Genomic DNA, 12569 nt, shown 5'->3' with positions numbered 1-12569 from the left:
ACTTATCCTGTACTGATCCTGAGTTCCATCCTGTATTATACTCCAGAGCTGCACTCACTATTCTGCTGGTGCAGTCACTGTGTACATACATTACTTATCCTGTAGTGATCCTGAGTTACATCCTGTATTATACTCCAGAGCTGCGCTCACTATTCTGCTGGTGCAGTCACTGTGTACATACATTACTTATCCTGTACTGATCCTGAGTTACATCCTGTATTATACTCCAGAGCTGAACTCACTATTCTGCTGGTGGAGTCACTGTGTACATACATTACATTACTTATCCTGTACTGATCCTGAGTTACATCCTGTATTATTCTCCAGAGCTGCACTCACTATTCTGCTGGTGCAGTCACTGTGTACATACATTACTTATCCTGTAGTGATCCTGAATTACATCCTGTATTATACTCCACAGCTGCACTCACTATTCTGCTGGTGCAGTCGCTGTGTACATACATTACTTATCCTATACTGATCCCGAGTTACATCCTGGATTATACTCCAGAGCTGCACTCACTATCCTGCTGGTGCAGTCTCTGTGTACATACATTACATTACTTATCCTGTACTGATCCTGAGTTACATCCTGTATTATACTCCAGAGCTGCACTCACTATTCTGCTGGTGCAGTCACTGTGTACATACATTACATTACTTATCCTGTACTGATCCTGAGTTACATCCTGTAGTATACTCCAGAGCTGCACTCACTATTCTGCTGGTGCAGTCACTGTGTACATACATTACTTATCCTGTAGTGATCCTGAGTTACATCCTGTATTATACTCCAGAGCTGCGCTCACTATTCTGCTGGTGCAGTCACTGTGTACATACATTAATTATCCTGTACTGATCCTGAGTTACATCCTGTATTATACTCCAGAGCTGAACTCACTATTCTGCTGGTGCAGTCACTGTGTACATACATTACTTATCCTGTACTGATCCTGAGTTACATCCTGTATTATACTCCAGAGCTGAACTCACTATTCTGCTGGTGGAGTCACTGTGTACATACATTACATTACTTATCCTGTACTGATCCTGAGTTACATCCTGTATTATACTCCAGAGCTGCACTCACTATTCTGCTGCTGCAGTCACTGTGCACATACATTACTTATCCTGTACTGGTCCTGAGTTACATCCTGTATTATACTCCAGAGCTGCACTCACTATTCTGCTGGTGCAGTCACTGTGTACATAAATTACATTACTTATCCTGTACTGATCCTGAGTTACATCCTGTATTATTCTCCAGAGCTGCACTCACTATTCTGCTGGTGCAGTCACTGTGTACATACATTACTTATCCTGTAGTGATCCTGAATTACATCCTGTATTATACTCCAGAGCTGCACTCACTATTCTGCTGGTGCAGTCGCTGTGTACATACATTACTTATCCTATACTGATCCCGAGTTACATCCTGGATTATACTCCAGAGCTGCACTCACTATCCTGCTGGTGCAGTCTCTGTGTACATACATTACATTACTTATCCTGTAGTGATCCTGAATTACATCCTGTATTATACTCCACAGCTGCACTCACTATTCTGCTGGTACAGTCGCTGTGTACATACATTACATTACTTATCCTGTACTGATCCTGAGTTACATCCGTGGATCCGCTAAACACACACGGACGTGTGAATGGACCCTTAGGCCCCTTTCACACGGGCGAGTTTTCCGTGCGGGTGCGATGCGTGCGGTGAACGCATTGCACCCGCACTGAATACTGACCCATTCATTTCTATGGGGCTGTGCACACGAGCGGTGATTTTCACGCATCACTTGTGCGTTGCGTGAAAATCGCAGCATGCTCCTCTTTGTGCGTTTTTCACGTAACGCAGGCCCTATAGAAATGAATGGGGTTGCGTGAAAATCGCATGCATCCGCAAGCAAGTGCGGATGCGGTGCGATTTTCACGCATGGGTTCTAGGTGACAGTCTATTCACTGTATTATTTTCCCTTATAACATGGTTATAAGGGAAAATAATAGCATTCTGACTACAGAATGCTTAGTATAATAGTGCTGGAAGGGTTAAAAATAATAAAAAAGTTAACTCACCTTCTCCTCTTGTTCGCGTAGAGGCCGGTCTGTTCTTTAGCTGTGGCTGAAGGACCTTTGATGACGTCAGATCACATGCTCCATCACCATGGTGATGGACCATGTGATTGGAGCATGTGATCTGACATCACCTCAGGTCATTCAGTCCACAGCTAAAGAACAGACCGGGATCTACGCTAACAAGAGGAGAAGGTGAGTTAACTTTTTTATTATTTTTAACCCTTCCAGCACTATTATACTAAGCATTCTGTAGTCAGAATGCTATTATTTTCCCTTATAACCATGTTATAAGGGAAAATAATACAATCTTCAGAACATCAATCCCAAGCCCGAACTTCTGTGAAGAAGTTCGGGTCTGGGTACCAAACATGCGTGATTTTTCTCACGCGAGTGCAAAAAGCATTACAATGTTTTGCACTCGCGCGGAAAAATCGCGCATTTTCCCGCAACGCACCCGCCTCTTATCCGGGCAAAAAACATGACGCCCGTGTGAAAGAGGCCTTACTGTTTCCTACATCAGATTTCTGCACAGCGCCCAGAAGACAAATCAGGAGATGTGTGAAGGCTGGACCAATAAGGAGTGCTGGAGGATTTCAGCCCTGAAGCCTTTAGAATTGTTAAGGCTTGTCTGTGGAGGTTTTGTTTATTAGTATTTTTTACAAGTTTACTACTCTGATTGTAGTCATTTTTTTTCTTCAGTAATTGGTCCAAACAAAAGTGCAAATAATTCTGGAATGATCGCATTTTTCATGCGGCACCAAAAATTCTCATTTAGTGGCATCGCCCTAAGACAATGCAATTGTATGGGGGCAGATACATTGCGATCATTGCTGCATGTAATTGTCACTAATGATCGGGTTGACATTTTTCATTCCTGGTCATTTCCCGTGTAAAGGAGGCCTTAGAGCGAACGGTGCCCGTGTCCCAAACTGCCCTGATCACTGTTACAGAGGCTCAGAGGGAACGTGGCGTTTTTGCTTTGGGCCCAGGAACTCCACACCGCGCAGATCAGTAATACAGACACGATGCCTTGAGCTGATTCCTAGCGGAACACGCTGTCTGCATCTACCGCTACAGATTTCTAAAACAAATTTAATTCACCACGCGCATTTACTAGAACTTTGAAAAGTGAAATAGTAATCTCTGAGCTGTCACTCGCTTATTTCCCAGCCATCCGGCAGGAACCTGGCAAGTGAATACACAGCAGTCACAAATGACTGATTTCTGTGGCTGAGAGAAATGGAAATGTATTTTTTTGCTTTTGAAGTTACAAACCACTTCTGGGTTATTGACTGCTGTGGCTCCGTCACGTTTACCTCCGAGGCCTAAGACATTGGGTCAAGTTTGGAGTATTTGTGAGATGGGGAAACAGATCTCATAGTATGCACACTGTTTGTTTAGATTAAATGATCTGGACTGACATTCTGCTGTTTGGCCACAAGATGCCGCTATGATCTGGACTGACATTCTGCTGTTTGGCCACAAGATGCCGCTGTTTCCTAAACACAGCTACAGACTGCATGTATTCCCATATTCATAAGAAGTGGAGTAAGGCCTAGTTTTTTGCGTTGCGTATACGGACCGTATACGGAACCATTCATTTCAAGGGATCCGCAAAAAAAACTGAAGATACTCTGTATGCCTTCTGTTTTTGTATTTCCGTTACATTCAAAGATAGAACATAACAGACAAGGAGAGTACTGTTCTATCAGGGGCCAGCTGTTCCGTTCCGCAAAAAACGGCATGCACGTCATCCGTATTTTTTGCAGACCGCAAAATACTGAAAAAGCCATACAGTCGTGTGTAAGAGGCCTTACTCAGACCTTGGAGAGGAATAGAAAGGGAGCATCCATCTTAGAGGGAGCTGAGACTGACGAACTGTGTCAGCAGAGGATCCAACGGCATCCAGGTGTGAGGGAATCCCTCAGTGACCAGAGCGGCAGCTCAGTGAAGCTGATCCTGTCCAAGACCTTGATCCTGACCAGAGGAACGAGGATTGCTTCCAGGAACGTGGATGAGAGCTGAGGAGCAAAGCTACATACACTGCAGAGCAGACCCGGGTCGGTAAGATCGTGCACGCACCTCATTACAGTGTTGGCGCCTGGAGACTAAGACCAGGCCTGTAGTTAGCTAGTTAGGGTCTCTGTTTGTGTCAGGCCACAAGTGTTGCTACATGTTCATTGCAAGCACTACATAACTTGAAGGATTAGCACTCTTTCCTCCTGCATTCATCGGAGGGCGCCGCGCTGTGCAACACAAGGGTCTCAGCCTTCGGGCTTGGTGTATGTAAATTTATTGTATGTTCCCAGCATTTGTGGTTGTGTTCATTACCACGTTTAAGTAAAATTCTGTTTTAGCAAAAGCTGGTGGTGGAGTTGTTTTCCTCGTTCGTGACTTTGCTGTATCCTGGTACACAGCTTACATCTTGACTTTGAACTGATCTTAGTAACTTCAATATCCTGGGATGTAATGCAAAATCTGTAATGGGGCTGCCCACCTACCATGTGCCATTTATAAAACTGGTGTCTTATATGGCAGAGGGGCCTTTAGTCCCCCCCTTAGGCTGCAGGACCAAAGTGTAATCTGTAACGTTGCATCCCCTTGTAGCTGTGCCCTCGGCTATTTCCTGTAAATCGCAAATACTTTTCTTGGAAAGCTAGGTGACGGAAAACATATGGCTGGCATTATATCTCCCAGTGGGATTGTCACACATCTGAATGGCAGAAAATGTTCTCTATAGCAGCTTACTTTGAAATATTAAAGGGGTTTTCCAAGACCTATAATGCCCCCTCCCCATATGCCCGTGCGCCTCACACAGATAGTACTTACCTTGCTCCCTGGCACCCGCGTCGATTCTAATGCCGGCATGGCCACGGCAAAACAACTGGCGTTATGGGGGGGACAACCAATGGCAGGCCGCGACGAGGACAAGCCTCCCTAGCATTGCGGGTCGTGCCCTGCTTCTGGCTGCTCCCCGCCTCCGGATATTTTTATCTGCACGGACGGGGAGATGCAGCGGCGCCCGTGCCAGCATCATAAGTGTACAGGTTCCGTGGTTGTACCCAATGACGCGTTCCGGCCAGCCAATCACTGTAATGCCAGTAACCAACATGGCTACTGCATTACAGTGAGTGACAATACTTCCCCGCACGTTTATTGGCTGCGTAGCAGCTAACAAACGTGCGGGGAGGAGACTCGAGCATCGCACTTGAGCACACGCGGTGTTCGTCCGAAAACCACGATGTGCCGAGCATCGCCATGCTCGAGTGAAAATGGTGTTCGGCCGAGCATGCTCGCCCAACACTATTGTTTACCAGTAAATTGTTACATTGCAGCAGTAAGATCCAGCCTTTAGTTTTCCTACTGCTATGAAATATGCTGGGAGTTGTTGTTTCGCCACAGTGGAAAGCTGTGGATTGGAGCCCCCTACTCTGTAGTATTATACATTCAAGGTAACATTTACAATAAGTTTATTGCATTGAAAGAAAGAACAAATATTCATTCACTGAAAGGAAATGGACTAGGACTTTGGAGGCATCCTAGTCTAAAAACAGTCATTTGTCTACTGATCAGGCTGCTGGTAGAGATGCTGACACCGTCTTATCTATACAGATGGCGCCTAGGGCCGCCCCATGGTGCGATCCTATACAGAGCAGGCATTGTCATTTATTTCAGAGAGTGTTAGCGGTCCCCGGCACGCTGTGAGGAATGTCACTTATTAACAGTCGCAGGTTGAGAAGATGACAGATCTCGCTCCATTTAAAGACTTTTTCTTCACCCAGCGTGGGGTGGCTTTCTACCTGGCGAGCAGCAGCTCGTAAATCCTCGTTTAAATAGGTTGTTCTAAGGTTTGATACAAAGTGTTTTGGGGCTTTAATGTACATCGACCTGATACATGCGGCATGTTGCTATGGTGACGAAAAATATAATGTACTCTTATGATCCGCCACTTGTCGCTGCTATTCACAACGTTCCCCACTTGTTTCGAGAACTTTGTATCTGTCGTCTGCATGGAAGGAATATCTGCAGATGACAATGAGTGGCATTTATGGAGAACAAAAAATGTTTTTGAAATTTAGTCTTTATTAAAAAGTTGGAAAAAGGTGAGGAAAAAAATAACTTTGACTATGAACATGCATGCATCTATAATATGTGAGCTTGTGCAGTAACTCAGATATGGGGTAATCTGCAATAGTTTTATTTTTATTGTAATGTTATGCCCTGTTTCTGCTGTGTACTCCAGCAAATGAGGTATGGCCCCTCCCCTCTTGGTACAAGTGGGCTGGTCCTACTTCCTGCCAGGACTGGGAGTTACAATGAGTCAGCAAAAAGGGAGGAAGCACAAGTCTGAGCTCCTTCTTCAGGAAATCTTAACCAGTGCTTCTGTGAGATCTTCATCCAGGGAGATTGTCAGAGTCAAGAAGGCAGCTTCCAAAAAGCTTCATTGTGCTTAGATAGCAGAGTGATCACCACAGATTTACAGACTCTGCCGCAGGTGAGGAACTATGGCTCAGACACCCATCACTTAGACCTCTCCCAAAAAAATCTTACGTCAGGCCTGTATCATACCGTGGACACCTATATCCACAAGTGCCTGCAAGTGCCATTTAATTGCCACCTAACCAGCCACCATACCTCATCACCTGGTAACTGAAACTTCACTTTGTACCTACTACTGCTGATGTACTACAAGGTATATTAAGAGACACTTTTATACTTTTACTTCTGTTGCCTCCCCTTTTCCATACTGTCTGTATGTCCCCTAATGGGTGGGAAGGAAACATTCAGAAGCAGTTCCCTTCACTCAGTGGCACCCTAGATCACCGCCTACTCTGCCTACCCCAAGTCCCACCACTGCTCAGGAGATGAGTTTTAAAGTGGGTAGAACAATATGTAGCCAGCAGGACATGGCTATGCTGTTGGGGGTGGCAGTTTTCCATCAATACTAGCAATAGTTCTTGTTAGGAAGTCATAACTTTTACATGAAGAGTCTAATCCTGTCCTCACCATCCAAAATGAACACTCCTCCTTCGGTTGACAACCCAATGACTGGGATATGTGTTGTTTTAGTCCTATTTAGAAATAAATGAGCAGGGTCCATTTTAAGGTGTAGCAGATTGCACAGTGCCCACGTTTCCAAGGACAGGTCAACCATGAGCAACTTGAATTTACCATTGATCTTTTCACTGTCATAGACCACCAGAAGAAGTAATATGAATAGGGTACTCGAAATCTTACTGTGAACCCTTTTACGATCCAAGAGCACTAAGTATTTTGAAATTATGAAACAGTCTATAAACTGCATGATACTGAAATGTATTTTAGCCAACTATAAAGAAAGCTCAGATATCAGATATGTGGCTTTGTCTTCTAGGGGTCAGCTGTGTCACTGCTGATGACCGTCCTGCAGATGTCACTGAATGTCTTCGATGGGCAGGTCCTGCTCCACCCTCAGCTCAGGAGTGTAAGGTCCCCTGCAAAGAAGAGTGTGCATTTACTCCATGGACTAAATATACCTCTTGTACCCCAGACTGCAGTTCAACTAGAGTGAGGAGAAGATCCCTCGCTGGTACGTTACTACCTCCATACACCTTCTATAGTCATTAATTACAAGCTGTTAATAAAAACGTAAAACTTCATCTTATTGATCACCTCAAGTCAGTGTAGCGATGGCTCCATATTTCATTATTTAAACTGTAGGTTTATCTTCAATTAATCTACTTAAAAAGTTAAGTCCCTGTGTACATATATTAATTATCTTGTACTAATGCTGAGTGCCATTGTGTATTATACTCCAGAGCTGCACTCACTATTCTGCTGCTGCAGTCACTGTGTACATACATTACTAATCCTGTACAGATCCTGAGTTACATCCTGCATTATACTCCAGAGCTGCACTCACTATTCTGCTGGTGCAGTCACTGTGTACATACATTACTTATCCTGTACTAATCCTGATGTACATCCTGTATTATACTCCAGAGCTGCACTCACTGTTCTGCTGGTGCAGTCACTGTGTACATACATTACTTATCCTGTACTAATCCTGATGTACATCCTGTATTATACTCCAGAGCTGCACTCACTGTTCTGCTGGTGCAGTCACTGTGTACATACATTACTTATCCTGTACTGATCCTGAGTTACATCCTGTATTATACTCCAGAGCTGCACTCACTATTCTGCTGGTGGAGTCACTGTGTACATATATTACTTATCCTGTACTGATCCTGAGTTACATCCTGTATTATACTCCAGAGCTGCACTCACTATTCTGCTGGTGCAGTCACTGTGTACATACATTATATTACTTATCCTGTACCGATCCTGAGTTACATCCTGTATTATACTCCAGAGCTGTACTCACTATTCTGCTGATGGAGTCACTGTGTACATACATTACATTACTTATCCTGTACTGATCCTGAGTTACATCCTGTATTATACTCCAGAGCTGCACTCACTATTCTGCTGGTGGAGTCACTGTGTACATATATTACTTATCCTGTACTGATCCTGAGTTACATCCTGTATTATACTCCAGAGCTGCACTCACTATTCTGCTGGGGCAGTCACTGTGTACATACAGTATATAGTCAAGATCGCATGTATATACTGTATGTCATGTCACTGTATATAATGTCATTGTATAATACTGTTGAGGGCCCCCTGACAATAAAATATTTTAGTCCTTCTCCCGGGAGGGCCCCTTCTAAGTTCGGGCCCCAAAGCAGCAGCTCTCCCTATAGCTACGCCTCTGGCAGATAGCACCTGTAAGCATACTTTCAGTGTTTACAGTGCCTGCTGTAAAGCTACCTCTTGGAAGACACTGATCAAGCAAGGGATGGTAAGAGATGTCAGTTCTAAAGCCGGAGAATTGTGAATGCAGCTCTGGATTAATGTAATGTATTTACAAAATTGATGAACATACCCTAGGGAACTTCCATATTTTGCACTATTGTGCAGATAAAATATGTTGCTACGGGGCACAGTTTTTTACATAGTAACTGTTTAAGGGTTTTACGCCTCCTCATTACCAAATATAACAGATTCCAGTCTCTCCGTACTTTGCGTCCTCCTGAGATGCAGCTGCTGCGTCTTGCTGTGATGTTAATCAGGCTTAATAGATTCATTTATTGCAGGATTTGTGTTTACATCTGATGTAATTAAAGATAAATTACTTTTTTTTATTAGCTATGCAGCATTAATAGCTAAAAAATTAAATGATATACCTGATTTGGTTGGAAGGGTCTGATGGGAAGTCATGACAAAGAGCAAGGTAAACATGGGGAAGTGCGCCACCTACAGGTGCTGGTTCACATCACTGGACCCTCATCACAGGAGGTCTCATCACCAAGGGTGTTCCTAGGGTCTCAAAAGATCCAGGGCCCAAGCCCCAATGAATATGGCCCAGTTCTCTAAGTCGCCCCCCCCCCCCCCCCCCCTCCACCCACACACCACATTTTGCTGTACTTGCTATACAGCAGCACATACCTGTCACATCCAGGGCCTCCAGGTGACGTCTCCTCCGATGTAGATCTTCTCTGTCATCATCTTCTCCACTCGGTCCGTACAACTTCTCTCAGCCGCCTCGTCTCTGCAGAGTGTGACACACAGACCTCTTAGCTTCCTCACATTTCTATCATCATCCCCCAACCTGGAGCCCCCACAGTGTTATCCCGCTGCTCGCTGTGCCCCCCAATACCCCCAGATACTATCCTGAAGAAAAATTAGTGCCTCCACAGTAATACTGCCCCCTACAGTGCCCCTCACTGTAATAATGCTCCCCAAGAGTGCCCCCATTAGTAAAAGAGTCCTCCAGTATTAATAATGCCCTTACAGAGCCCCCAGTACAAATAAGGCCCCCCATTGTTCACAAGTGGTAATTAAGCTCTCTACCGACCCCTCAGTAGTAATAAGGCCCCCATAGTGCTCTTAGTAGAAATAAGGTGGATCTACAGTATAAGTCCCTCCTATTGAGCCCCCAGTAGTAATAAGAATGCTTAATGTCTCCTGGATTTGCAGTGCCCCCTGTTGTTATATTCCCACCTCCACCATACAGTCCCATGTAAATAACATCACACCATCACTCCTGCCCCTCCAAAATACAGTCCTATGTAAATAACATCACTCCCCTCCCTTCAACCCTCCAACACAGTCCCATGTAAATAACACTATTTCCCTCCCTTCGCCATACAGTCCCATGTAAATAACATTACACCATCTCTCCAGCCCCCTCCAATATACAGTCCCATATAAATAACATCCCTCTCTATCTACAGCCCCCTCCAAAATACAGTCCCAAATAAATAACATCACCTCCTCCCCAGCCGCCTTCAACATACAGTCCCAAGTAAACAATATCACCCCCTCCCCGGATGCCTCCAACATCACCCCCTCAACATTCAGTCCCATGTAAATAACATCATTCCCCCCCACCAGCCACCTTCAACATACAGTCCCACGTAAAGGACATCACCCCCTTAACATTCAGTCCCATGCAAATAACATCACTCCCTCCCTCAGACCCCTGTAATATTCAGTCCCATGTAAATAACATCACTCCCTCCCACAGCCGCCATCAACATACAGTCCCAGGTAAATAACATCATTGCTTCCCCCAACCCCCTCCGACATACAGTTCCATGTAAATAACATCCCCCTGCCCCAGCCCCCTCCAACATACAGTCCCATGTGAATAACATCACCCTGCCCCAGCCCCTTCCAATATACAGTCCTATGTAAATAACATCACCCCCTCCTACAGCCACTATCAACATACAGTCCCATGTAAATAACATGACCCCCTCCCCAGCCACCTCCAACACACAGTTCCATGTAAATAACTTTTCTCCCTTCAGCCCTAACATACAGTCCCAGTTAAATAACCACAACTCCCAGCATTGTTCTGCCTCTCCCTTCACTTACCTCTCCTGATGTAGCAGACATCACCTCAGCTTCCTCCCCTCTTCACTGCCGCCCTCTCCTGCACTGGTCAATGATGGTGTCATCATCACAGGTCCTTCTCAACCACTGACTGTTTTACTGGTCACATGAGCTGTGATGTCACCACAGGTCCTTCAGCTCTTCCGCCTCATTAGATTCAATTGTATTGCTGTCCTGTGGATGGCAATACAGTTGTATCTAGCAGGCAGGCAGGACATTTGGGGCCTGGGACAAATCATCAGGGGCCCAGGTCCCGAATGTTTTAACCTAGCAACGGCCCTGCTCATCACCTTGCCTTTTTTTTATGTTACACCCGCAAACTTAAGTGTATGTTATTGAGATTGTATCTGATTTCCTCCAGAATTGCCCTGAATTTAGCTCCATCCATCTTCCCATCAACTCTGACCACCTTTCCTGTAGCTGCTGAAGTAAAATCTCCCAACAACAGGATGCTGCCACCACCATGTTTCATGGTGCGAATGGTGTGTTCAGGGTGATGTGCAGTGTTAGTTTTCCACCACACATAGCTTTTTACATTTTCGCCAAAATGTTCAACTTTGGTCTTATCTGACCAGAGCACCTTCTTCCACATGTTTGCTGTGTCCCCTACCTGGCATGTGGTAAACTGCAAACAGGACAGGGCTTGATTTCAAAAATGTCTTTCTTCTTGCCACTCTTCCATAAAGGACAGATTTGTGGAGTGCACAATTAATAGTTGTCCTATGGACAGATACTCCCACCTGAGCTGTGGATCTCTGCAGCTCCTCCAGAGTGACCATGGCACTCCTAGCTGCTTCTCTAGTTGGTGTTCTCCTTGCCTGGGCTGTCAGTTTAGGTGGACGGCCATGCCTTGGTTAGTTTGTATGTGCCATACTCCTTCCATTTTCAGATGATAGATTAAACAGTGCTCCGTGAGATGTTCAGAGCTTGGGATATTTGTTGATAATTATAGTTAAGCGAAGCGAGCTTAGGATGCTTAATCCGAAGTCGCTTCGTTCAAAACTTCGGAATAATACTGTACAGAGATTCGTTCAAGGTACTATTTGGAACCGAAGCCAAGTTCGGTTTCAAATTTTAAAGTGGTTTTCCACTTTAAAATTCAACTACAGAAGTTATTCAACGAAATCACGCACGACTTGGGGAATAACTTACTTCGGCTCACCGTAGCCCATACATTCTAGTACTGTAAAGAGACAAATCTCCGTAAAGTATTATACCGAAGTTTTGAACAAAGTGATTTTAGATTAAGCATCCGAAGCTTGCTTCGCTCAACTCTATTGATAACCTAACCCTACTTTACACTTCTCCACAACTTTATCCATGTCCTGTCTGTTGTGTTCCCTGGTTTTCATGATGCTGTTTGATCACTAATGTTCTCTAGAGAGAACAGTTGGAATTATACTGAAATAAATAACACACAAGTAGACTCGATTTACTAAGTAGGTGACTTCTGAAGGCAATTGGTCACACTGGATTTTATTTAGGAGTATCAGAGTACAGGGGGCTGAATAGACATATGCGCCACACTTTTCAGATATAATTTT

The 12569-nt window shown here is 44.6% G+C and overlaps 1 protein-coding gene across 1 annotated transcript in view; it reads left to right on the top strand.

Moving 5' to 3' along the window:
• LOC122919791 (thrombospondin type-1 domain-containing protein 7B-like) overlaps nucleotides 1-12569 on the top strand; it is a 160700-nt gene that overhangs the window by 119539 nt on the left and 28592 nt on the right. The window contains exon 10 of the mRNA XM_044268977.1: nucleotides 7454-7648. Within this exon, the coding sequence (XP_044124912.1) occupies nucleotides 7454-7648 (195 nt within the window). The remainder of the gene's footprint in view (nucleotides 1-7453; nucleotides 7649-12569) is intronic.

The sequence above is a fragment of the Bufo gargarizans genome, chromosome 9 (assembly GCF_014858855.1).
Source record: "Bufo gargarizans isolate SCDJY-AF-19 chromosome 9, ASM1485885v1, whole genome shotgun sequence".
Taxonomy (NCBI): Eukaryota; Metazoa; Chordata; class Amphibia; order Anura; family Bufonidae; genus Bufo; species Bufo gargarizans.
Note: the sequence above shows the minus strand (reverse complement) of the source record. Positions and strands in the feature narration are given on the sequence as shown.